The 27,710-nt window shown below is 36.5% G+C and overlaps 3 protein-coding genes across 3 annotated transcripts; 1 reads left to right on the top strand and 2 right to left on the bottom strand.

The window, feature by feature from the left end:
* Positions 1–12,910: 12,910 nt before the first annotated feature.
* On the bottom strand, positions 12,911–23,731 carry LOC122009652 (serine carboxypeptidase-like). Its single transcript, XM_042565899.1, has 9 exons — positions 23,357–23,731; positions 22,420–22,588; positions 15,073–15,192; positions 14,798–14,941; positions 14,374–14,524; positions 14,212–14,300; positions 13,865–14,123; positions 13,420–13,553; positions 12,911–13,305 (listed from the first exon to the last, which is right to left on the bottom strand). The coding sequence occupies exons 1-9, from the start codon at positions 23,674–23,676 to the stop codon at positions 13,186–13,188; spliced, it is 1,506 nt and encodes a 501-aa protein (XP_042421833.1). The 5' UTR covers positions 23,677–23,731; the 3' UTR covers positions 12,911–13,185.
* A 327-nt stretch (positions 23,732–24,058) lies between these two features.
* LOC122010996 (cysteine-rich repeat secretory protein 55-like) lies at positions 24,059–25,039 on the top strand. Its single transcript, XM_042567446.1, has one exon. The coding sequence runs from the start codon at positions 24,059–24,061 to the stop codon at positions 25,037–25,039; it is 981 nt and encodes a 326-aa protein (XP_042423380.1).
* Positions 25,040–25,096: 57 nt separating this feature from the next.
* On the bottom strand, positions 25,097–27,464 carry LOC122009651 (very-long-chain (3R)-3-hydroxyacyl-CoA dehydratase PASTICCINO 2A-like). The gene is made up of 9 exons (XM_042565898.1): positions 27,222–27,464; positions 27,004–27,115; positions 26,874–26,892; positions 26,692–26,780; positions 26,512–26,565; positions 25,840–25,910; positions 25,643–25,724; positions 25,467–25,563; positions 25,097–25,391 (listed from the first exon to the last, which is right to left on the bottom strand). Exons 1-9 carry the CDS (start codon positions 27,290–27,292, stop codon positions 25,321–25,323), a joined length of 666 nt encoding a protein of 221 aa, XP_042421832.1. The 5' UTR covers positions 27,293–27,464; the 3' UTR covers positions 25,097–25,320.
* Between the last annotated feature and the right edge of the window lie 246 nt (positions 27,465–27,710).

Here is a 27,710-nt window from a genome sequence, read left to right as displayed (position 1 = left end):
TGCTAAGGCACGGCGACGGCGGTGCTAGGGCACGCTGGAGAGGCGCCGGGCGAGGCGACTCGGGTGCGCGAGGGAGAGGCACGCACAGATTCGGGGGAGGAAAAAGAAACGGAGGAATAAAGAAAATAAAAAGAAATAAAAGAAAAGGAAATGTAAATATAAACATTTCCTCGCTTAAAGGGGTAGCCTAAACAGTCTTTCCCGGGCCCCGTTTTTTTTTATCCCCGTTAACTCGTCCGTACGAGCTCCGAAAAATTTCCAAAAATTCCGGAAAATTCCCTTATTAATATTCGTCTATTTCCGGTATTTTACAGTAGGAACCCTAATCTCCGAACCATGTAAACGCCTTATGTTACAGTTTGTTTTAGTTTATTGTCTTTCCTTATTTTTTATAGGATTTAGCTTTCTTCTTGTTAGTTTGTATTTTATTTTTCACTGCGTACTAATAAGTGTAGGAAGTGATGATTTGGGTGAGACGCTATTCCCCCCCCCCCCAGCGGACCTCAAGGTCCCAACAAGTGGTATCAGAGCCAGGTTAGCTCTTGTTGAACTAATCGCCAAGGGAGCAAGCGCTAGAGGAAGATGGAGTTTGAAGGACCTCTAGGATAGGATATTTGAATCCCTCCTCCATATGATTGAGATGATTTTGAGTATTGGAGGAAGCGGTTGGAGACTTGGTTCCAAATGGATTGGAACCAATGGATTGTGTTAGAGGAACCGTTTGAAGCTCCAACGGATAAAAAGGGAAAGCGTCTCCGACCTCGATATTGGACTGAGGAGCAAAGGGAGCAATCAGAGATGGACAAAGAGGTAATTAGAATTTTAATTAATTTATTAACTTCTAATGCGATATTGAATGTAGATGAATTCGAGAATGCAAGTAACCTTTGAAAAAAGGTAATTGCACTTCATGAGAGTCCTACACAAATCCAAGAAAAGGAGGAGCTCAAGGAGGACTCATTGGTCCAATCGGATGTTGACACGGGTTCAACATCCAAGGAGGAGAAGGAAGATGAGGAGGTATCATCCACATCTTTGAGGGAGGACGAAGTGGAATCATCCACATCTTCAAGTGAAGAAGAAGAAGAGTAATCCAAGGATGAGGAGGTCTTGGAAGCTCAACCCCCAACCTCAACTACCAAGAAGAGCGAGAAGAGCCACATCAAATGCTTTGAGTGTGGTAAGATGGGACACTACAAGAGTAGGTGTCCTTCGTTCAAGAAGGTAAAGGAAGTAAACTCTAAACTCACTAAAGTTAATTTAGAAACTAATGTGAGTTGTAGGAAGAAGAAGGAGAAGAAGTATATTCGATGCTTCACATGTGGTGAGTGGGGTCACTACCACACAAAGTGCCCAAGAAGAGGAGAGCTCAAGAAATTGGAGCACTTAAAGAAGTGAGAGAAGAAGAGAGCTTCAAGGGTAAGGGAGGTAAACTCTAACTTGAATTCAAGTTCAAATTCAAATATCTCCATGCATGTTAGAAATAATATGAATTATTTGCCCATGCATACTTATGGTTTTAGATATAATGATAGGAATATGGTTAATGTAGGTGATAACCCTAGGAAATCATTTTCAAATGATAGACCTAAAAGGAAAACCTAGTCATTAATCCCAAGAAGAAGAAAACCTAGGCATTAATCCCAAGAAGGGGATACATATGCCAAGGAAGGGTAGGTTTAAGAATGTCCATGATGGGCATGTTGATTCAGAACCCTAGAATTAGAAAATCAAGCCTTGAAGGCAAAGCTTAAGGAAATGGAGAAAGTCCTAGAGAGGTTCATTATTGGACCTAAAGGACTTGACATGTATTTGGGTGGTCAAAGATCCAAAAATATCAAATTGGGTCCCTCCAAGACCAAAAGGAGGTCAAGTGCTAAGGTGACACATGACATTGGTAAGGGAGGAGTGACCAAGGATAAGGGGAAGTCATCTAAGGCCAATAAGAAGGAATATACTAGGGTGACTTATAATTATGGTAAGGATGAGTTGTCCAAGGTTAAGGATAAGAAGAAATTAACCAAAGACAATGTATCTAAGGTTAAGAAGGTGAGTTTTGTAGGTCAAGTGTCACCCGAGGTGCACCAAAGTGGTCTAGCCATAATGGATGAGTCACCAAGGGAGGTGACTAAGGTTAATATTCCTAATTTTAGGAAGAGCCTTTGGGACCCATGGTAGATGGGTTATCAAATGTGTCAAGTGGTTAGGAGACAGACTTAAGTCTCTAACATAGTGGGTTGACACAATTGGGATGTATTTCATGCATTGAAATGTGAATTGGGTTCATATTGCATGAAAATTAGTTTTTGATGTATAGATTCCATATAAACTAATTCTAGGGATGCATTATGGTTTAGTATGGGCAGATACATCAATAGGAAGCCAAAACTAGGACTTTAGATCAAGGTTCAATTGAACCATTTAGCTAGTTTTGAATTTTATGTCAATCTGGGGATTTGTGCTAAATATATTTATATATATATTTTTTTCCAAGTAGACATGGATAAAATAGACCTCTCCACAAAATTTGGATTTTTTGGAGGTCTGTGGAATTTTTGGCGCATTTATAAAAGTGAGTCAGAAAGGTTGATTTTTGCCAACATAGAGTACGAGTTACCAGTCGACTGGTAACACTTTTCATGAGCACAAAATGTCTCTATAAGCTCATTTTGATGATGGCAGTTGACTGAGACTTATAACAGTTGACTGATACGATTTGAAAATATTTTTTCAGCATTAGAAAATGACCAAAAGAGTGGTGAACATGTATGTAATCTTATGAGGGATTAATACATGATGTTTATAGTCATTAGAGGTCAAAGAGTCTAATAATTGGGATATTGTTGGAGCTCTTTTTGATGTATAGCAAAGGGGGAGAAGTTTAGGTTTAAGTGGAAAACCTACACACTTTTGCAAGAAATTCTAGCTCAAGGGGAAGTTTAGGTGAAGGGGGAGTGATTGCTCATTTATTAGCAAAGGGGGAGAAGTTTACCTTTGCAAGAAATCCTAACTCAAGGGGGAGCTTAGGTGAAGGGGGAGCCTAGGATTAGGTTCCATGATTTATGAATGTGTAGATTGCATGTTTATTTGCATTATTATTGCTATATTGTTTCCCTAACTTAAATGGGTTGTCAAACATCAAAAAGGGGGAGATTGTTGGAGCAATCTGGGTACCCTAGGTTTTAATGTTTAGGCAAAGCTTTAAGTTAGGTTTATTGTTGTATTTGATATGCATTGTGAGTGTGCAGGATACAGGTACGACAAGGAAAGTCCAAGGGTGATCTTGGCAAATGTAAGTCAAAGCATGTAGTCTTGACAACGTAAGTCCAAGTGTGACTGACAATGGATGAAGTCCCGGAGGCGCAACCTATTGGCAAAGGAAGACCCGACAATAATGACAAGGTCGATGGAAGCTCCAGAAGGCAAGACATGAAGGATGGGAAGGCATTCGAGGGACGCAAGGCTGATGGAGGAAGTTAGAAGGCTAGGTCTAGGTTGGTCGGGCGAGAATTGCTGTAGCAGTACTGTAGTGTTTATGTAGCAGTCGACTGGTGCGGTCGACCGGGCAGTCGACTGAACGCGAACAGAATGCTTCTGTTCGTTTGATTAGTATGGAGCAGTCGACTGATGGAAGTATCAGTCGACTGGTATATAGCCGTTGGGTTGTAATGGTCGAATCTCCACAGTGGGCAGTCGACTGGTAGGCGGGATTTTCCAAGTCGTGGCCTATATAATCAAGTATTAGAAGCTTGGCTGAAGTTGATGAAATTAGTGGTGGTTAACCCTAATTAGTAGTCAACAAGTGCTCAAAGGTTTTCTTGTGTCCAACTGTGCTTGGTTGAAATTGTGGTGAGGTTTCTCCACCCACAAGGAGGTTTGAGATAGCTGGAATTTACCGGGGACTAATCCACCAATGGATCGGGATCGTCCACCTTACGGACAATCGTGGAGTAGGAGCCCTAATCTTCGAACCACGTAAACGCCTTGTGTTACGGTTTGTTTTGGTTTATTGTTTATAGGATTTAGCTTTCTTCTTGTTACTTTGTATTTTGTTTTTCGCTGTGTACTAATAAGTGTAGGAAGTGATGATTTGGGTGAGACGCTATTCACCCCCTCTAGCGGACGTCAAAGTCCCAACATTTACCTCACATGATACCCTCATATTGATGAACAGTTCACTAGTCAATCGGTATTACTCCTGATCTTTTAATACTTAGCCTAGGATATGGTTTCAGGTATGAGTATATATTATAATTTTCTTTTAGTATATGCTATTCTCCTTATGAGAATGTATATTATTGACTCACTCTCTATTTGTATATTATGTTCATGCACTATCTTTTCTTTACTCGCTGAATCTCAGCATTCACCACCCCACAAAATGGTTTTTCTTTCACCAGGTAGCAGGTAGATGAATCAAGGATGCTTGTGAGAGTCCTGGCTGCCAGTCCCACTATACATTCAAGGACAGTTTTCCTTTCGGTCTTATTTTCTGTTTGAGTGGTATAGTGCTTTCGCAAGTTTGCATTGTACCTAGTTGATGTGGATTTTGGAGTCTAGTCTGGTGATTGCAGGTATTTTGGGTAATTGATTTGTTGGTTTTATATTCGTATATTTTATTTTTGATTTTCGTTGTGTTTACTTTCAGCCGTGTGGGCTGCTTATAAACTGCGTGGTTGTGCTTATATCCAGCCGTGTGGACTGTTAAATATGTTTATATGTTGATGTATATATGATTCATATTATCATCGGTACAGGAAAGATGTTGTCGAAATTTTGTCGGTAGGGACTCTTCTGGGGCGTGACACAGAGGCGGCAAGAGAAGGCGGCAGCCATGCTCCGCCGCCGTTAGTCCTTTCTACGGAAGAGGATTCTTCCTGGCGAGGTTGTTGACCACGGCGGTGGAGTACTCATAGTCACCATCGGCACCGCCACCATAGAAAAAATGCGGCATTGACCCAGAAGGATTCCTCCACCGGGGCAAGGGAGGCGGCAAAAGTTGGTCATCGGGCTTTGCCACCATAGTTTGTAGAATCGCGATCCTACGCAGGATCGATTTAGAGTCAGGATCGGATCGGTCAGGATCGGATCTTAGAATCGTACGATCCTACCAAAAACCCTTAAAATCTTATCATACATGATTAATAATTAGAAAAAATACCTAAAAATCTCATTTATATATAAATAAATAATTAATTTTGTATATATATGCAATCATTTATACTCAATACCTCAAATTACATTACTACATGTATAAATTTAAATTAATTTGTAATTCAACTATCATTCTCTTATAATAATAATATTTATATTTTCATATCATAAAATGAAAAAAAATATAAAATTTATATTAATACAATAATAATAACACATTCAATGTAATAAATATTTTCTTGGTTTATAAGATAATTTAATTTACAGGCCAACAAAGCACCTAACGTATATAACAGAAGCTATTGAATCCTTTGATTCAAATATGAACGCCGGAAATAATCTTCTAAAGACTGGTTGATGTCACACAATACTAGATAATAGGCATCCAAAAACTCATTATTTTTGGGAAAAGAAATGACAGAATATTATTGATAAAAAACTAACTCAAAAATAGTTAAACATATGTTTAAATAATTTAAAACCCTAATAAGATGAAAAAAGATAATAAAAAAAAGATAAAATCTCCTAGACATCTGAAAATGATTTAAATGATATTTTTTGGCTTTGAAATAGGGTGGTTAAGGATAAACTTTAAAATTTATTAAAGATATCTGAACGAGCTTTGATTTGATATATTATAGGTCTCATGGTTCAATCCGAATCAAAAGTTATGACTTCTCAAAGCTTCCACCGATCCTGCTCTGATTCTGCTCCGATTCTACCGATTCTGTTCCGATCCTACCGATCCTGCTACGATTCTACTACAAAACTCGATTCTGCACGATCCTGGATCGATTTTAGATTTCCGGATCGTAGAATTATACGATCCTATGATCCGAATCGCGATTTTGCAAACTATGTTTGCCACCGTCAGTTCTTTCATCGTAGGCCTTGCTTCTAACATGGCCTCCAAGAACCGCCCTTTCTTCGGAAGAGGATTCTTCCCAGCAAGGCTGTTGACCACGGTCCAGTAAGGTTGTTGACTGGACTCCGCCGCCATCAGCTCTTTCATCGTGTTCCCTGCTTGTAACAAGGCTTCCAAGAACCGGCCATTCGCCGAAAGAGGTTCCTTTGCGACGAGCATGTCGATCACGGTGGCGGTGCGATCGTAGCCGACATCAACTCCTCCATTAGAGAAAATTTGCGACTTTGACATAGCAGGATTTCTCAATCGGGGCAATGGAGGCAGAAAAAGGTGGTCAGCGGACTCCACCACCGTAAGCTCTTTCATCATTGGCCTTGTAACGCTCCCACGGGCTGGATCAACTAGTTAGGTGCCTGCAACTTGTCAATGAAGTCGTGGGGTCGAAGGTCGCCAGTTGCACTCGGGGATAAAATCCTGGTTTGCTGCGCCAAAAATTCCTTCGACCCCCAGTTACCTATCCTGCCCAGCATTAACCGTGATTTACTCTCTCTGAAATCTTGTAAGACCGAGACCAGAGGACCGCTAGGACGACGGTTCCACCTTTTGACCATCATTAGCCTTGTAACACGACCTTCCAGAACCGGCCATTCGACGACAGAGGTTTCTTTGCGGTGAGCATGTCAATCACGGCGGCGATGTGATCGTGACATATATATATCTCAAAAGCAGGTTAAATATTAGCTATTATTTATTTCTAAATTTTATTTTTTTTCCCATTTTCTCTTCTTATTATTTTTGTGTCATTATTATTATGCCCTATAATTGAGTATTTAATTAAAATTAAATTTTTCAATAAAAATGATTAGCCAGTCAAAAATTAAATTAATTAAATTTTTTTAATAATAATGGTATCCTGAAAGATTTACCGATTAGTTAAGAATTATAGATTTACTTATTTATTTTTTATTTTTTTATTTTTTTATTTTTTATTTATTTGATTTAATTGGATAAGAGATTTTAAAATCTAAATCTAATCAAATTAATCAATATAACCAATTTTATTTTTAAAAATAAAATTAAAAAATAACCGAATGTATTTTTAAATTGGATTTGTTCAGTTGATTTATTCGGTTTAATTAAACTCACCCTACTTAGCTCCTCTACAAGGTATTATGCATACTTTTATATATATATATATATATATATATATAATCATCAATATTTATTAATAAAATATTTTTAACTAAATAAATTTAATTAATAATCTTTTGAAATTAAAATTAATAAAAAAAATAATTCAGAGGGCGAGGAAGAACCTATTATAATCTGTTACCTCTTATCTCTGAGTCGCGTAATAATCATTTTATCACTGAATTGATACTCACTTTCATTGAAATTAAAATTGATTAATAAAAAAATAATAATTAAAATATATATTAATATTATTATAATAATTTATTACTCTCTTTAGTATTTTTTAACTATGGAAGAAATTTAATTTAATTAATAAAAATGTTTATTAGATAAATATATTATTTTTATTAAATTATATTTTAAAGCTAAACATAAAAAAAATTATATTTTTAAATTTACTAATAAATATAAGATAAAATTTTTGCTATGTACTCGTTACCTCCCATTGAAAAAAATAATATCTTGCAAAACTATCCTTTGTAATTGTACAAATAAAATATCTCTAATAATATTTTATATAAAAATATATTTAAAAAAATAAATTTTATTTAAAAATGATATATTAAGGCCTTAAATATTTTTCTACCTGGGTGCTCGAGAATTGTTGAGTACCTGATTCGACCTCTCTCCCGAAGATCTTCGGAAGTCACAACATTGCTAGAGAAAAGTTGTGGCATTGGGGGAGGATGATTTCTTTATACTTTCGGTCATGTTTGCACCATGGTCTACAAGAATTAGCTATTCTCCTGTAGAGATTTTTCGTGATGAGGATATCGATCACAGTGTCACCGTGATCGTAGTTGGCATTGACAATATTGCCGGACAAAAGCTGCGGCATTGACGCAGGAGGAAGAACTCGGCTATCAAGCTCTTTATCATCAAATCTTTCATCACCGGCCACGCTTACACCCCATCTCCATAACCCTAGCTCTCTTCAGAAGACCTTCCACATGACATTGCTAGCTAGGTAGATCTGAACCAAGCCGGGTCTAAACTGGACCTAGCCCGAACCTATAATCAGGTCAATGGACTAATTAACCTTTGATCCGATTCAACAAGCTCAACCCGTAATCGACAGTTCCACTATCAGTCAGCTGCCGATGTGGACCAATGATTAACTACCAGTTCATTATTTTTTTTAATTTTATTTAATTATAATTTTTATTTTAATTATGCTCCGTCACATGTCCGACAGTGGCCTATAAGAACAGGGCTGTGTTATAAGAATCGATCCTAATAATATACACAATGTTGTCGATCTAATTCTCATATCGATATACATTTCCCGAAAAAAAAATCCAATTAAATGTTGAATATCTTCAGTTTCATATTAATGGAAAATTAAATTAAATTATTGAATAAGTACTTTAAAAAATGTATGAATTGTTTCTTTATTTGTAGAAATATAATTAAAAGATTGTTTAAATTTTTCAAAATGAAATTTAATTACTAAAAGGATCTTCAATAGGATGAGCAGGTCAATTAAATTGAAGTAATCAATCTAATCGAACAAAGTTAAAAATTTGTTTGATTAATTTAAAATTTTATTTTTTCCCCTTAGAATAAGGATTATTCTGGTCAAATTGATTTGGTTTCAATTTAAAAATTAGAATTCGGTTAGACTGATTAAATTGAATTGGAACTATGCCTGAATAAGTGTTTAAAATCCTTAATTCCTTAATTCATGACTTCCCTTCCAAGTCTCAATTTAATCAATTTTTTTTTTCAATCGATTTAACCGATGTGTTATGATTTGTATATGCAAGTTCAAAAAAGTCAATTGGTTGGATTTTGATTTAACCGATTGGAATGCTTGAAATTGCGGAAGAGAAAGTACTTAAATTTGGATTTTGGTATCAAGTAATGTTGAAACCGTGGTTTGTCAACAAATTGCATTCAAATTCAGATATAATTAGATCTGTCAGACTACCCGATATATTAACTGTTTAGGAACTCCATAACCACTGTTAATCCAACACGAATTAACATATCCATGTTAGACGTAAGGGTGAGTCAAAATTTAATTAAATAGAGTTAACCAACCGAACTGACTTCAGTTCAGTTATTTTAAAATTTTATTTTTTAAAAAAAATATCAATTATTTCAAGTAATTCGGTTTTAATATTAAAACTTTTAATTCGAATAAATTGAAATTTTTATTAGATGACATGACCTAGCTGTGTAAGTGCCAGAATGATCCTGAACACGTCCCGAGGATTGTGATTCAGTTATTTTAAATTTTTATTTTTTAAAAAAAAATCAATTATTTCAAATAATTCGGTTTTAATATTAAAACTTTTAATTCGAATAAATTGAAATTTTTATTAGATGACATGACCTAGCTGTGTAATTGCCAGAATGATCCTTAACACGTCCCGAGGATTGTGATATTATAATAGGATATTTAGATTATGTTTTAAGTATTTACGGTTCAATCCTTAGTTATAGTGTATTTATAAAAAATTTTACTTTAAATGAGGTGCAATCAAAGGATAATAAACTTCTGGGTTGTCTCCCGTGTACACTTCTTGATTTACCCTAGTGATCAGTGGAAAAATTCCATAGGATCTGACCGGTCACCCCAGGGATAGTCAATGAGGTTAACTGGAATTATCATTTTTTATTTTTTATTTAGAATGATCCTTAAGACGCGTCCGAACATATCTTTTTCCATGCTTTGACCACTTATACTAATGACTGGTAGTCATCCATGATTTACTTATTCGGTGTTAGTCTAAAGACGAGTTGATGGAAACGTTGAGAGAGAATCAATCATCTTTTACCATATGAAATGATCCTTAACACATTATTTTTTTATTATATAGAATGATCCTTAGCATGTTGGGTTTTTCGGGCCGCGAAAATCACTTTTTCGCGTCGCGGAAACCCCGAAACCCCCTAGCCATTGGATCCGTGCGAAGAAAACTTTCGAAAAATATGAGTACGAGTTTCAAACGACGATCTACAGTAGATCTACAAAGGAAAAATATTTTATACCTTTGATGCGTGCCCTTCGCGTTCCCGCAAGTCCAAGGTACGCCGGATCTCGAAGTTGTCAACGTAGACAACTTTCTAGTGATATCCACACGAACAAGATGTGTTCTCTAACACTTAAGGATGGAGAAGAGAGCACCCTAAGTGTGCTAGCATTTTCTAGGGCTCTCGGATGGGATTGGAAGATGAAGAAAGGAAAAGAAGAGAACACACTCCTTTAAAAACTCTATGTGACTTTCACTAACCTTTCTTCTTAGATTAGATTCACTCTCCTTTCTTCTCCCTTGCTTGAAACCCACGACCAAGAGAAGAGAAAGAGCAAGAAGAGAGCTTAGGAGGAGGAAGATCACTTGAATGAGATGTACACTTGCAAAATGAAACTCTTTTCATCTAATTAAGTGGTTTGTAACCTCCATGGGATACCAAGAGTCACAACTCTTGGTAACTCCCATGAGGTGGCATTTCACTTAAGTAACCATGATGATGTGGAGCATCATCATTGGTCCACTTAATGTCAACTCACCAATGATGTGGCATAAAGTCAAGTCAAACTTGACTCTTCATCTTCCTCTCAAGTCAAGTCAAACTTGACTTAATCTCTCTCATGGTTGATCTAATCCAACCATTTAATTCAAGCTAATTTAATATAATGAATCTAATTCATTTAATTAAATTGATTCAATGAGTCATAATCTAAATTAGACTCATTGAACACATGAATCAACTTGAGTCCAACTCAATTAGCCCAATTAGGATTACTCTTAATCCAATTTGATTCATCAAATGAATCTAATCCTCTTAGTTCATTATATGAACCTAATCTCCATCCACTTGTTCTTTGTGTGTGACCCAATAGGTTCTTGTAACGTTGGCAATGCCCCTAAACTCATTTAGAAACATAAGTAATGAGCGATATCTAGCAATACATCATTACTACCCAAGTTACAAGAATGTTGAGATCCAACATCACCTTGTGACTACTAATTGTGACTCCTCACAATATATGACAAGTGTCCTTCTATCCTAGACATCTAGATTGATCAATGTGAGGCATGAACCGTGTCATCCTCTAATCAATCTAAATCTTGAACTCCAAGTAGACTCACTCAATCAAATGAGCTCAATATCCTATATTGACTCATTTGGGCATGGCCATGCACTTCGTGGTCTCACTCTATCAAGAATACTGATGTCTCTCCCGTCATATAGGAGGGATAGATCTCATCTACATCACTCACATCCCTCCGCATAATTTGTTACATACACAGTAATCGCCTTTATGGTCCTGACGTTTGACGAAACCAAAGTACATAACTCCTTATGTAGGGAACCATGGTGACTTCAGGTCTAAGGACTAGTAGTCATACTAATAGCCACATGAGAAAGTATATGACACTCATATAACGATCCATGATACTTTCTCATGGCGGGTCATTCAGTATACATTCTCCAATGCATACCCATGTGTCAACTTGATATCTCTATATCCATGACTTGTGAGATCAAGTCATCGAGTTGACCTACATGCTAGTCTTATTGCATTAACATTGTCCCTGAATGTTAATACTCGACTAGGAATGATTAAGAGTAGTGTTTCCTATATCATCTCACTATCGGTTCAACTAACCGATTGATATAGGTGAGAACCTTCTACTCAAGGACGTTATTATACTTAGTTTATTTGGCACCAATACAAGTAAGTATAATAACCAAAAACCAAATGTCTTTATTTATATAGAATATGATACAACAAGTCCAAAATATAATCATCAAATGATTGGTTCTAGGGCTCTAGCTAACATAGCATAGGACATAGCCATACCAAGGGCACGATCAGCCTTTGTTCTCTATTGATTAATGTAAATTTGGATTAAAAATGACAATTAAAAAATAAATTAATCAATATTATATAGATTAAGCCGATCTTTGTTGAAAAGTTCGATTAATTAAAAAAAAATTATTCTATTTCAATTAAATTGTTATTATCGATTCAATTTTGAATAGATGATTGAACCCTACTCAAAAGTCATCCTTTGTTTATAAAGATTGATTTACCTTATTTTCTATTATTGGGTTGCAATAATTGTAAAACAAAGTTCCATAATAAAAATATAGGAAAATGATAATGAACTTCGAAAAAAAAAACATATCAAACTTTGAAGTAAATTAAAAAAAATCATAAAGATTTATCTCTAAAATGGATAATATTATTTTATTATGAAGATATCTTCGTGTGTGAGACCTTAAAATAAAACTTAAAAGGTCACATCTCCACTACTTGTAACATGGGCCATAGGCGATATTGAGTCCCTAATTTTTAATACTAATTATATTGATTTTCTTTTTAAAAGTTTATTTTTAATTTTATATTATTAAAAAAATAATCAGCTTTAATTTTAGATTATTTTAATTTTATTTATAATATATTCTTTTTAATTGTATATTTTACTTTTTTGAAACTAATCCACTCTTGTTTTTTTAATACTGTTAATAAATTTTTACAATATAAAATATGAATATTATTATTACATTTGATCAATTAAAAAGTCTTATTTTTAAAAAATATTTATAGAGAAAACAAATTCACAGTTTCTGTAAAAAACACGATTTCGTAAAAAAAAAAATGAAATAAATATAAAATTAATTTTTTATAAAAAAAATATATAATTAAAATAATAAATAATTTAATCAAAATGAAACTAATGAAACGAAATTCAGATGTCAATCCGATTGGCACTCCATGGAGAGCTAGCCAAGCACGCTATCTCCGAGGGTACAAAGGCGGTGAAGTTCATGAGTTATTAACCGCAAGTGCGTGCTGAGATGTTAGTCTTCTAGCCCGCGGACTTTCTTCCTCCTTTTTGGTTATACAATTGGTATGATTCTCACGATCGATGCATCACAAACCATCTAACAGCTTCACAATGGCGAATTTGGATCGATATCTATGTTTCCGGTTCCTAAATCTATACCTAGTATTACATAGTAGCAACTGCAGTGACCAGTTCTTCGTTCAGGCTTCCTTCCATCCATTTCTCGAGCATCTGCAGTGCCGCCTTAGGCTGATCCATGGGAACCATGTGACCAGCATCATGAACCTACATACGAAAAATACACCTTTAATTTCCTAGAAGCAATAGCTAACATCATGCGAATCGGAGAGCAACGCTCCGAAGGAGACAAATGAACTTGATGATCATACAACTACTCACCTTCAGGAAAGTCAGAGGCCCAAAAGTTTTGAAGAGGCCTGCTTCTTTGCCATCGACTTTAAATTGTGTCAACGCAGTTTCATTGAAAATCTGACTACCTGACCATTCCATCGAACTAACCCACCTAAAATTCCCTGCATAAAGCTATCTTCTCAGTTTATTTGATAAATTTGATAAAGATGCAGTTCAATGTATGTACTAACGTTCTGGTCAATCAAAGATCTAAGAGATACAAGTATACAATCAAGTTTCGAGTTGAACATTATCTCACTTTTGTGTGCTTGCTCCTAAATTTTATTCAAGCACATCTTAGAAAGCGTTTTCTAATGTTCAATCTTGCACAGATAAGAAAAATATGTTCTTCTTTCAGATTGGCAGCCTTAAATTGTTCAACTCGAGGATGTACATTAAGTTTTAACTTAATCGATGTAGCATAAGTACTTACCGAGCCAATTACAAATGAGATCATATTCACCAGCATAGACCATCAATTTGACGCCATCCTCGAGAAGAGCTGGAATTCCCACTTCTAAGTTCTTCATCCAATCTGTAATCATGGCTCCGTACACCAGAGGACTGCATGATACAAATTTCCTATTACCAACACCAAGCACCTTCCTTACAGACTCCTGGTTCAGAAATTTCTCCATGTTTGAGAAATCATAACAAAGGCTCCCTTCACATTTTTTCCTGATATCATAGTACTGCAACGGAAACTGAAGTGTTCAGACATGCAAAACTAAATACTGCATAATGAAACTGAAAAGAGGAATGAATAAAGTAAAAACCTACATTGATATCTCCAGCAAGAAGCATAATTGAATTGAAGATGGATTCACAAACAACCAAAGAAGCAGCACAAGATATAACTCCAGAAGAACCTGAGGATATAATAGTTGGAAAGGTGCCCATGCTTTAGTACTAAAATTGCATTATCGCAGAAAAAGAAAGTACCACAGAGTTTAATTCCGAGCTGGCAAAGAGGATATATCTTGTCGATGCTATTATGTGCTCTTTCAGTGATGATACCCATTTCAAGTGCATAATCAGCATAAGCACCATATTGTATTGAAGGATCCGTTAACCCATTGCCGATTGCAAAACCCTATTAGAATGTAACCAATGTGTTTGTGCATTATTTCTTTCACTAAGCAGAAAAAACTCTAATCAAAATGAATTTACAATATATGACTTCTATACTGAGAGAAGAGAGACAGTGCCATAATGCATAGCAAGAGCAAATTTAATACACTTAAATATTTTTGTCAATGTTGCTCTTAACTTGGGATTTTGAAGACCAACTATCATATATCCATATGCCAAATGCACTAGAGTCTAAAGGATTGTCTCATTACAAACATGAACAACATTAGCGTACCTTTAGGTTTAACTTGAGGCCTTGTCTCTCTTTGTTTCCTGTATGAACTCTTTCAGCAGCAGCAGGAATGTAGTGGCCAGCATATGACTCTCCAGTTATATAAAAGTCATTATTTAAGAAATCTTGATGCTCCTTGAAAAAGGCCTATACAAGCTCAAGGAGGATAGTTAGTACAACTTCAAAGTAAACATAATCAATATCAGTATATCGAAATTGTTCAGAACTCCCTTATGATACAAAGAAAGAAACTAATTTAAACTATCTAAATCATTTACCTGCAAAAAATCGTAGAGATCATTACTAACACCTTTTTCACCATATCGAAGGTCCCGTAAGTCTGTACTATAACTAAAGCCAGTTCCAGTTGGTTGGTCGACAAAGATGATATTTGAAACCTGGGGAACAACTCAGCATGATGAATACATGCATGGATGATAAAATGATGCTGTAACATTATGGAAGGAAAGGGAGTAGAACAAAAAAAAGAGAGTTCTAGTTAAGTAGTGATGGCTTCGAATGATTAAAAACTACCAAGGTTGGAATGGTATGTTTGCCTTGATTAGTCACCTCCGTTAAACCAGAGGAAGCTGTGTGTTAATTTATTTAGACATCTAATCTTCTCAAGAGGTTACGACTAAGCTGGTGCCTATATGATTCTCTTTGAATTAGCACAAATCAGAAATAAAACCAGGTTGCTGACAGTGGAGAACAACCTCAGAGATATGGAATGATATTAGATGTAATAAAACTTTAACATGCGAAAAAAGGAACTTGGATATAATGATTTTCACACTATTTAATATTAGGAAACGGTGAAAAATAAATATTTACCTGGATCCATAATGACTTGCTTCCTCTATCTATTCTCTCTATCGTTCCTATTCTAGAATTTGTTTTCTCTTTCTCTTCTCTCTCTCTTTTCTCTTCTTGATATCTTTGATGATAAAGATATATCCCTTATATATCTTATCCACGATTAGGGCTGTAAATGAACCAAGCGTTAATGAACAAGCTTGGTGTTTGGCTTGGTAAGAGCTTGTTTATGTTCGTTCAATATACATAAGATTAATTAAACAAACAAACTTGAACAGCTCGTTAAGCTAAACAAACAAGCTTGAACACATAAGTGTTCAGCTCGTTGAACAACGTTCGTGAACAATGTTCATGAACAACGTTCACAAACTATATTTATTAATAAAACTCTTTTCAATATGTCAAATAAATAATAAAATAAAATAAAATTAATAAATAAATTTAAATTAGCAATCTTAATAATCAATCAAACAATTAAAAGTTTCAAACAATCAAACAAACTTGAATTGAGAGCTTGATAACATCTAAACGAACCAAGCTCAAGCCAAGCTCAAACCAAGCTCAAACCAAGCTTGAATTGAGAGCTTGATAACATCTAAATGAACCAAGCTCAAGCCAAGCTTCAAACAAGCTCAAGCTCATAAAAAATAAACCAAGCCAAGCTTGAACACTCATTTCAAAAGCTTGGTTCATTTTAAACTCGGCTCGGCTCGGCTCGGTTATCTTATCAAACAAGCTTGAACACCCCAAAGCTCGGCTCGGCTCAGCTTATTTACAGCCCTATCCACGATGAGAAGTTATGAGAAGTTATCTCACAATAAGTTCTCTTGGGAGTTATAATAACTTCCAATTACTATTCTTTTGACAACTCATTTTGGATAAATACTTTTATAAAAGTGAGAGAAGAGGGATTAAATATAAAATAAAACCCCTTGACTTTAATTACCTTTTTGCCCAACAATCATCACATTAGGCTCTTTTATATTAAAGTCAAATATATACGTTACATGGGCCATAATAGAAAATAATCCAACAATCTCCCACTTGGTCCATGTGATGACTTAAAAAATTCAACAATAACTATAATTGCGCATTATACGTTGAAATTAACAAGTCATCGTCTTTAATTGAATTGATATGATTGGATCATGGCAGGCACAAGTCATTTAACGACGTGATTCCTTCCATGTACCTCAAAAGCAACACAACCCAACATATTTAATTAATGCTATAATTATCTTTAATATCTTTTCACAGACATATTCTGTTATCACATCAAAACAGTATAAGTATACTCTATATATATATATGTGGATAACAGGAAACAAGCAAAAACATAGCCTTAATTGAATTCAGAAGTGTCATATAATATGAGCATCTTTTCATACATATGTATTCATATTACTATGACATTAACAAGGACTTATCCATAATACCCATCCTTTCTACATAGCCAATAAACATTTTGGGTGATAATCCTTTAGTTAACAGATCCGCTATCATTAAATCAGTTCTAATATACTCAATTGACACCTTTTGTTTCTGCACTTCTTCTTTGACAAATAAGTATTTCGAATCCATGTGCTTTGCACCTTTTGAGTACTTGTCATTTTTAGAGAAAAACACAACTGCAGTATTATTACAGTAAATTCTTAGCGGCCTGTCTATGTTATCAATAATGTTAAGCCCCAAGGTAAAGTTTCGCATCCACAATGCGTGAACCGTGATCTCAAAGTATGCCACAAATTCAGCCTCCATGGTGGAAGTAGCAATTAGGGATTGTTTTCCACTTTTCCATGAAACTGCTCCACCTGCTAGGAGAAAAATATACCCAAATGTGGATTTCCTTGAGTCCATACATCCAGCATAGTCTGAATCCGAGTAGCCAATCACTTCAAGTTGATCTGATTTTCTATACGTGAGCATGTAATCTTTGGTGCCTTGTAAGTACCTAAGAACTTTCTTTGCAGTTTTTCAGTGGTTCATCCCAGGATTACTTTGATATCGGCCTAACATTCCAACAGCAAAACTGATATCCGGTGGAGTACATGTCTGTGCATACATTAAACTTCCAACCACTGATGCATAGGGAATTGACTCCATTTCCTTTCGTTCCAAGTCATTTTTAGGACATTGCATTTCACTAAATTTGTCCCCTTTTTGAATTGGAACTATTCCTGCGAAGCAATTTTCCATTCTGAATCTCTCTAATACTTTGTTAATATAGTTCTTCTGTGACAATCCTAGCAATCCTTGTGATTTGTCACGGAATATTTCTATTCCTATCACATAGGATGTCTCACCCATATCTTTCATTTCAAAGTTATTTAGAGAGAAATTTCTTTACATCATGTAACAATGCGATATCATTGGTAACAAGAAGAATGTCATCAACATATAAAACTAAAATAGTAAACTTACTCCCACTAATCTTCATATACCATTGTCTGGAAGCTTGTTTCAGTCCATGTATCGACTTCTTTAATTTACACACTAGATTTTTTTTTCCAGTGGTTATAAAACCTTCAGGTTGATCCATATAAACTTTTTCTTCTAAGTTACCATTTAAAAAAACGGTCTTTACGTCCATTTGGTGAAGCTCTAAGTCATAATGAGCCACTAAAGCCAAAATAATCCTCAAAGAGTCCTTTTTAGAAACTGGAGAGAATGTCTCTTTATAGTCAATGACATCCTCTTGAGTTTATCCTTTGGCGACAAGTCTAGCTTTATATCTTTCCATATTGCCTTTTGAGTCATGTTTGGTCTTAAAGACCCATTTATAACCAACTCGTTTTGAACCTTTAGGCAATTCAATTAGATCCCATACTTTATTGTTATCCATGGAAATTAACTCTCTTTTCATAGCATTGAGTCATTTTTCGGAATTGTCACTTTTAATGGCTTGTATAAACGAGACTGGGTCTTCATCAATGCTTAAGTCACATTCATGTCCAAGTGAATATACGATAGAATCATTTGAAATAGTTGGTCTTCTTTGCCTTTCAGACCTCCTTAATGCTATTTCTTGAGTCTCTTCTATCATTTGTTCATTTATGACTTGCACATTGTTAGTTGGTTCATCATTTATATATTCATTTTGTGGGTTTTGGATATTATTATTTTGTTGTCTTGATGTGTTGTGTAACTGTGATACAACAAATGGAACAACAACTTTATGAGAAACATCAAGTGAAGAGGATTCACCACAAGCCTCTCTAATATTCACTTTTCGTGATTTTTTACTCCCACTAAACTGGTCATTCTCAATGAATCGAGCATTACTAGACTCTATTATTCTCATACTGTGGTTAGGACAATAAAATTTATACCCTTTTGACTTTTCAGAATAACCAAAGAAATGACTGCTAATGGTTCTTGCATCAAGTTTTTTTTCATATGGATTATATACTTTTATTTCTGGGCACCCCCAAACATGGAGGTGCCTCAAACTAGGTTTCCTTCCCGTCCACAGTTCATAAGGAGTCTTAGGAACTGCTTTGCTAGGAACTCTATTAAGCAGATATGCAGCAGTCTTTAATGCATGCATCCACAATGAAAAAGGTACGGTACTATAACTTAACATACTCCTAACCATATCCATAAGAGTACGATTCCGCCTTTCAGCTACACCATTCTGTTGTGATGTACCAAACATAGTATACTGTGCACATATGCCTCGACTTTGAAGGAATTTTGCAAATGGACCCGGACATTGTCCATTCTCATTATATTTTCCATAATATTCACCACCTCTATCGTACCTTATAACTTTCACTTTTCTATAACTGCCTTTCAACCTCATCAACGAACACCTCAAGGATGTTCGCTGCTTGAGATTTTTCATACAGTAAATATAAATAACAATAAAGGTGATAAAATATTTTTCACCTCTCCAAGATGGAGTGTCAAAAGGACCACAAATATCAGTGTGTATAATTTCAAATGGTTGACTGCTTCTTGTGGTTGGATTTCTTGATATATGTTTTGTTTGCTTTCCCTTAATACAATTCAAACATATGTCCCAATCATCAAAATCCAATTGAGATAATATTTCACTTTTCGTTAATCTCATTATCCTTTCTTTGGATATATGACCTAATATTTGATGCCACAAATAAGCAGAATTCTCATTATGTGCATTATGTTTACTACCAATTATGTGTTCAACATAAAACAGAGATTCAACAAAATTAACATCCAGATTGAAACGATATAAACCATCTATTAAAGTACCAGAACCATAATAGTACTCATGTTTATATAAAGAAAATACACCATCTCCAATCTTAAAGTTAAAACCTACATCATCCAACTTTCCAATAGAAATTAAATTCCTAGCACATATTGGAACATAAAGACAGTTTTCTAGATCTAAAGAACATCCAATGTCCAAGATCAATCTATACGTCCCAATTCCTTCTATTCGTGCCTTCATTCTGTTCCCCATATACAAAAACTTTTCAGTTCCGTTTATAGTTTGGATCGAAAGAAATCCCTGCATAATATGTGACACATGAGTAGTTGCACCAGAATTCAACCATCAAGTATTAACAGACACTTCAATAAGATTTGATTTGAAATTTATTAAAACATAGTATTTACCTTTCTTTTCGAACCAACTCTTTCTTTTCAGACAGTTCTTTTTTTAAAGTGACCACTTTTATTGCAAAAATAGTACTTCTTTTCTTTATGGACTCCACTTTCTTTAACTTTCATAAGAGCCTTGCCTTTATTTTTACCCTTCTTGCCTGGTCTAGCCATGTTGCTATCGACTTTATCATAGGTCAACAAATGGATGGAGTGATCTCTTATTTTCTTCAACCTCCCTTCCTCCTGAACCAACATAGCCTTAACTTCTTAAAAATTTCATTTCTCTTTAATAGTGTTGTAATTCACTTGGAACTGTCCAAACTCAGAAGGAAGTGAGTTGATGATAAACTATACTAGGAATGACTCACTCACATCCATTCCCATCAACTTCAACTTTGCTGCTAGATTTGTCATACTTGTCACATGATCATGAATGGGCTGAGACCAATTAAACTTCTTAGTCGTCAACTCACTCATTAAGGTTCCCACAATAGATTTATCAGTAATCTCTAATTGTGAGTATTCCTTAATTAATTTAATAAATTCCCTTGCATTATCGGTCTTGGGCATAGATGGCTTGATATTTTCAGCCATCGTCATCTTCATTAAGTTCAAACTAAGCCTATTAGACCGCACCCAAGCCTCATAAAGAGTCTTGTTAGCTTCTGTACTGATCTCTGTAATGGTTGTGGGTCTTTGTTCCATTACCAATGCCATATCAAGACCCATGACACCCAGTTGAAACTGGATTTGTTCAGACCAGTCAACATAATTCAGGTCATTGAACTTAATCATTCCATTTCCCAATGTAAACATATTATTGAGAGCTGCAAATATTTACACAAACTCATGCATTAATACTTCGAGTAGATTTAATGGATCATATTTAGATCAACTTTAATAATGTATTTAAGTTCACCTTTGGGTGATACTCAAATGCATGATTATAATGACAATAATGCAAAATGAACATATTTTAATGGGCTAACATCCATACTTAAAATAACATGCATACCATCTTTGGATATACAAGCACTTATCAAGTATGTTAATAAATTCTTTAATATCATTAATTAAAAACAATGATACACCTTTGGGTGATCATGCTGTATAATAATGAAATTTAATTAACCCAAAATATGTCATTCATATTATTTCATGTATAATTATTTAATGTTAGAATTATAAATTTTACAGAATTGATCACTTTGGAGATTAACAAACCCCAATCCATAATATATAATTCCAAAAATGCATTTGATCAAATCAATTACCTACAATACTATGAATTAGTTTAAATTCACAGTATATAGGATTTAAATCACGCATTCAATCAAAATGAGATTTAATTCACAATTAGGAATTAATCAAATAAATGCTAATAAAGCAAAAGTTAGAAATTGTGTGTTATAAACCGCACAACAATTCATTTTGCTACGCTAGAATTCGTGGGAATGTGGGAATGTGCTTGTGCGGGACTTGATTGCACAACAATTCATAAACCGCATTGTAATTTCTACGTAGAATTCTTAAACAACAACAATTCATATATTGAAATTAATTTATGGAAAATCATAAATATCCATAAACTTGGCTCTGATATCAATATTAGATGTAATAAAACTTTAACATGGGAAAAAGGAACTTGGATATAATGATTTTCACACTATTTAATATTAGGAAATGATGAAAAATAAATATTTACCTGGATCCCTAACGACTTGCATCCTCTATCTATTCTCTCTATCGTTCCTATTCCAGAATTTGTTTCCTCTTTCTCTTCTCTCTCTCTCTTTTCTCTTCTTGATGATAAAGATATATCCTTTATATATATCTTGAAGTTATGAGAAGTTATTTCACTATAAGTTCTCTTGGGAGTTATAATAACTTCCAATTACTATTCTTTTGACAAATCATTTTAGATAAATACTTTTATAAAAGTGAGAGAAGAGGGATTAAATATAAAATAAAACCCCTCGACTTAAATTACATTTTTGCCCAACAATCATCACATTAGGCTCTTTTATATTAAAGTCAAATATATACGTTACATGGGCCATAATAGAAAATAATCCAACAAATGAAGGTTGCAAAACTTAGTATAACAGCTAATGGTTCACAAATTAAGTTAATTATTATTCAATAGTACTTGCTTGAAAGTGCTGAGAACATCAAAAGTGAGAAAGATGATTTAGTTACCCTGGTATGTATAACACTACCTTGTCCCATCCATAGTCATTCCATACAAGCGACAGATTATTAGCAATCTTGAAAGGACCATTTTCATAGAAAAGGGCTAATTCACTGCTGCATCCAGGACCTCCAGTCAGCCAAATTACAACAGGATCAGTACTTTTGCCTCGAGATTCAAAGAAGAAATAAAACATTCTGCCGAACAGGAAGATAGGTAAGAACCTCTGAAGCATCAACTCGAGCTTTACAAGGTGTGCACAGAAAATATGGATGCACAAGACATATACAGCAGTCGTAATGTTGGTGCAAGTTCCTTGTACGGCCACCAAGTTATAGACACATTATACTTAGATCATAAATTCACTTCCATGGCTTTAGGAAAACATACAATACACCATAGACTAACCTACTATTGAACCACGGATAACAAAATCATTTCACTCAAGTCAAGGAAACAAACAGCAATTCCGTATTGTCCAAGGCAGTTTAAATCAGACAGGCAAATCAAATTTCTAAGTCTGCCTCAAAGGATTTGATTGACTGATCGACTTGAATATGAGCAATCCAAAAAGGCTGTAATCCCTGCATTTTCTAAGATCCCTTTCCAAATGATCAAGAATCTTCAGATCATTGCACCATCATTACATCTAAAAAGAGAGTTTTATCACGAATTGCTTGCCAATAGCTTATCCATAATAAGCACCAGTTAGGAACAAAATTGACAAACATATAGAAAATCCAACTTGCAAGACTATGATTTCAAGTATCGCCTCAAAGTTTCACATTCTTGCGGCAGAAACCATTAATAAAACCTTTTTTAAAAAAAACCAAAATTAACTTAAAACACAGTTGAGCAGCTAAACAAGCCCAAGTTGATAAAGAGGAATATCTAATCCCAATTAGTATGCATCAGAAAGCTCGAACAAAATGGGAAAAAAAAATGTAGGGTTCGAAGAATCATACTTGGCAGCATGAGTGTGTTCGAGCCGATAGTAGCCAGCATAATGGCCAAGCTGCTCGACGGGTACCTCCGATCCGCTTTCCCCTAAAATTGGGAGGTTCAGCCTCCTCTCGACGAGGCGAGGGCTCGAGAGATTTTCCACCTCGATCTCAGCTCCCAATTCCTGAATTCCAGGGAGAAGATTGAGGTCGCGGATGAGGCTTTCCGCGGACCGGAACAAGCTACGAGCACGAGCTCGATGGCGGCCGCCGATTGAAGAAGACGGAGAAAGGAAGAAGAGCAGAAAGAGAAAGAACAAGCAGCAGGTTGATCGAAGCTCCATGAGAAGAGGGAAACGGAGACTGAAGCGGAGAAAAGAGGCGCAACGCAAGTACCACGTCGACGCTCTTCTAGTAAATTTCATTTTGACCCCTGAGAGTAGAATTCATAATTTTATTTTGCCCCCTAACATTTAATCACATTTTAAATAGTTCCTAGACTTTCATTATTTACAGGATTAAGCCCCTGATGCTAATCTAATACTGGCTTAAGCCAAAGTTCCAAAGCAATGTTGCAAGAAAGTCAAACTGTCATTGACAAGAGCTAGAAATCAAATCTTCATATTAATTTCTCGTTTGTTGAGCTCCCAACAAGGGGAAAAGTAGAATTACCAAATTCATGTTGAAAAAAAAACCCATCCAATTTGAGCTTAAAATTCAGTAAACATGCAGCAAAGTACAGGGAATCCTCAAGGCTGCCCACATGATCCATCTCTCCCGAATCAGCTTCACAAATCTCCATTGACTAAGAGGAATCTGTCGATGGCCGTCGAAGCTGAGCGAGCAGCCAATGATCAGTATAAAACAGGGGCGATGGCAGCCATGGAGCTTGCACATCCAGTTAATTCAATTTCAATGGCGTTAGCTTGCTTGTTCGTTTTCGTCTCCCTCTTCTTCTCCTGCTCCTCCTCCGCCAGCACCTACCTTGGCCACCACTGCAGCCACCGGCGCCGCCCCCACCGACAGCCGTCCGCCAACGTCAGCTTCGCTCTCGATGACCTCGTCGCCAAGGCCTCCGCCGGCGGCTTCGCCACCGGAAGCTACTGCAACGGCTCCGGCGGCGGCGACGCCGTCTACGGCCTCGCGCAATGCCGCGGGGACGTCGGGTGGGAGGACTGCGCGACTTGCCTGTTGGACGCGGCGGGGGTGCTGCGCGCCCACTGCGCCGACCTCGCCGACGCCATGGTCGGGTTCGACTACTGCGTCATGCGCTTCGACGACCGAGACTTCATCGGCGAGGGCGACACCCAACTGTACGTGCTGTACCCGAACCCGCAGTTCGCGGAGGAGCCGGAGCCGTTCGACAGGGCGGTGGGGGAGGTGATGCGTGGGGTGAGAGCGCAGGCGGCGGCGCCTGGGAGTGGGGAACTGGGGAGGGGGAAGGTGGATGTGGGGGCGAAGACGGGGAAAGACGAAGAGGTGGAGGTGTACGGGCTGGCGCAGTGCACGCGAGACCTCCAGCCGCTGACGTGCGCTCGGTGCCTGGCGGCGGCGGAGGAGAAGCTCCGGGAAGGGTGCCGCTACAGGAAGGGGTGCCAGGTGGTGTTAGGGAGCTGCATTGCGAGGTACGAGACGTACCCGTTCTTCTTCCCGCTGACCGGCGACGAAGCTGCTCGAGAATATTCCAAGGCCATGATGCATCCATGAGAGCTTATACGTGTTGAGCTTGGAGACTTATAAGTGATATGAATAATAAGAATACAATAACCACAAATATCTTCACCTAAATAAATTAAATTGGATGATCGAACCACAGATATTAATGTTTTTAACGAACACAACCAAACAAAGTCAAACGACAGTAAACAGATGAGTTATTAGATATTCAGATGATAATGACAACAGAACACTGCAGCAAATCAAGCCCAAATTTACACTACAATATAAAGAAACAAGGAATCTATGAAACACTACTTCCTCAGGCTTAATCACGCAGTCTTTGATTTTGAGAGAGCCTTCTTTCTTTGCCCAAGCATATATCCATACATGTGAGGGCTCCCTGAAGAAATATGGTTAAAGCAGTTAGGCAAACAATCTTTGTTAACTTGGATGATTAGAAGCATAAGAAACATGCCTGGGACATAGATTGCTAGAGCAATAATCGATGCATAAAAGTAGTCAAAAGTGAAGTTCCATTTGTTGGGCATCCTGATGCAGTACTTCTCGGATGCCTGCAAGAATTCACATCGAAACTTTAGTTGGGAGAAAAGAAAAATATGAAAATGATACAGTTCGATTTGATTTAAATACCTTAATGAAGGGCAAAGCAACATATATGAGGCCAACCTCACTGGTAATTCCAGTTGGGTACAGTATCAGGAATGTGCTATACCTACAAATGGTAAATGCCATTGCTTGAATATGAAAATTGAAGCAGGATAAGAACAATGTTTTAATCTACAAGGATAGCGAGTGACGCATTTTCTATTACCCACATCAAACTTTACCTGAGCCACAACAACCAGGAAGGTGCAAAGCCAAGTGCTTCTTTCATACCAAAAAAGGAGTATCTAATAATCTGCAAAAGCAGTATAGGAAAAGAAAAATACTGTATCAAATTCTAGAATTTGGTAATTAATTTAAGATGGCACGGCCTCAAATATGATGTCCATGTCATGTGCTAAATCGCTGCAGGAATATACTCCATTTAAGTATTTAAAAGTGTAAACTAGAACATCCATGAAGCCGATAAACATGTGATGCCATGCATTGGAAGGTAGCAGTAAAGACTGAAGTACGCATCGCTTTTGTTGGCAAGTTTTTGCCATACATAAGTTCATAGATTTATCAATAAGTATCTAAATGCAAACTCCTAAATCGTTTACCTCAAATCTGAGGCGTCTTTTACATTTAGAACCCAAATAAAAGTTACACGCAGCTGAAACACACTTTACTCCTAGATCTAAGATTAATTTGCAATATTTTGTTATGCAAGTGGAACCTTCTCTGCTCTGAACCATCATGAATGTTTCTCTTATGAGTACAATCAAATGATCGACAATATCACTTACAGTCAATATGCATGTTGTGATGTTGCTAAAACAAGCTCAAAACACCACTATGTTTCAATATACAGAATGTAGTGTAATAATGCTACTGATTGCCAAAAGAATTCCAACCTCTGTAATAGACCAGCTGATAACCAAGGAGCTAACAAGAACATGTGTCCTCGTCTGCATCAATGTTTTTTGAAGTTAGTCCAAAGTTGACCAATAAGCTACACTGTCTTCACTCCATCTTCCATCTTTACTGAATCAATCTCGATGACAAAGAAAAAAAATACATGGTATAAGGATTACCTCCGGAATGCTCCACAAGATTCCCCAAACAAGAAATAATCTCGATCCAATTTGAGGCAAAGTCGCTGACACTGGCGATCTCACCAATCCTACAGTCCAAAAAGAGAGAAAAAAAAATCGTTTTTTGTTTCTCAGAATTGTATATTCTCAAATCAAGAAGCAAAGGGGGGTCAGCTCCTAACCTACAATCCCATGCAGTATCTGAAACATTTTTTTTTTAAAAAAAAATAAAAAGTGGAGATAAATCAGTGCCAGGTACAAGCAAATAATTGAAAAGGAAACACCTTCATGGCAAAGAATAAACACTAAAACCTCCAAGACGGCAGCAGTCTGTGCTAGCTGCAGCGGTTTCTCAACGGCATCGTACACCGTCGTAGGCCCTCCTTCTCGCAAGGCCTTAACAGCAAAGTAAAGCACTTGAAACCTACAACGATCAGAAACCAAACCACATCGCGGAGGGGGTGAAAAAACCGCGATCAAAAATCGCACCAAAAGGGGAATCAAAGAAAAACTCAAGGCGATTCGATTACCAGCCAATAAACACGGTCCAGTTGTAGAGAGAGAGGTAGATTCTGCGGAGGGCGGAGAGGAATCCAGCCATGGAGCTAGGAGATGGGATCCGGATCGAAAATGGAGGCGGAGATGCGAGATCTAGGGTTTTTTAAATAAGTGAGACAAAGATCGAGGGAGGAGGCAGGGGAGATATGTGGCCTTTACGTTCGCATTGATGCAGCTTAATTAGGTGGGCGGACGAACCACCGAAGTGAGCATAAATGCCGTCGACGTCTTCCACGGCCATATTTTGGGAAACTATTTCGGAACATTTTTAAAAATGACCCCGAATATATTTTTTTTAATGTTTTTCAAATATGTCATTCATCCTATCCGAAAATCGAAGAAACGGAAAGTTAGAGATGTGATACTCACATTGATCTCCTATAGACTTTTTACGGACCTGCAACACAGACTACATCAGTACTGAGACAGAGAAGCAGTCCCCGGTGTTGGCTCTCCGATGC

Source organism: Zingiber officinale, chromosome 8A (genome assembly GCF_018446385.1).
Source record: "Zingiber officinale cultivar Zhangliang chromosome 8A, Zo_v1.1, whole genome shotgun sequence".
In the NCBI taxonomy this organism is placed as follows: domain Eukaryota; kingdom Viridiplantae; phylum Streptophyta; class Magnoliopsida; order Zingiberales; family Zingiberaceae; genus Zingiber; species Zingiber officinale.
The sequence above is the reverse complement of the archived record's forward strand: the minus strand, read 5'-3'. Positions and strand labels throughout refer to the sequence as shown.

Excerpts from the sequence above, each read along its gene's own strand:
- LOC122009652 (XM_042565899.1), bottom strand. The coding sequence starts at position 23,676 with ATGGAGCTTCGATCAACCTGCTGCTTGTTCTTTCTCTTTCTGCTCTTC. Across the intron at positions 22,589-23,356 it reads GAACACACTCATGCTGCCAA|AATGTTTTATTTCTTCTTTG; the intron begins GTATGATTCTTC and ends CCTGTTCGGCAG. Across the intron at positions 13,306-13,419 it reads GGCCTCTGACTTTCCTGAAG|GTTCATGATGCTGGTCACAT; the intron begins GTGAGTAGTTGT and ends TTTCGTATGTAG.
- LOC122010996 (XM_042567446.1), top strand. The coding sequence starts at position 24,059 with ATGCAGCAAAGTACAGGGAATCCTCAAGGCTGCCCACATGATCCATCT.
- LOC122009651 (XM_042565898.1), bottom strand. The coding sequence starts at position 27,292 with ATGGCTGGATTCCTCTCCGCCCTCCGCAGAATCTACCTCTCTCTCTAC. Across the intron at positions 26,566-26,691 it reads TCTTGTGGAGCATTCCGGAG|ACGAGGACACATGTTCTTGT; the intron begins GTAATCCTTATA and ends ACATTGATGCAG. Across the intron at positions 25,564-25,642 it reads TTGCTTTGCCCTTCATTAAG|GCATCCGAGAAGTACTGCAT; the intron begins GTATTTAAATCA and ends GAATTCTTGCAG.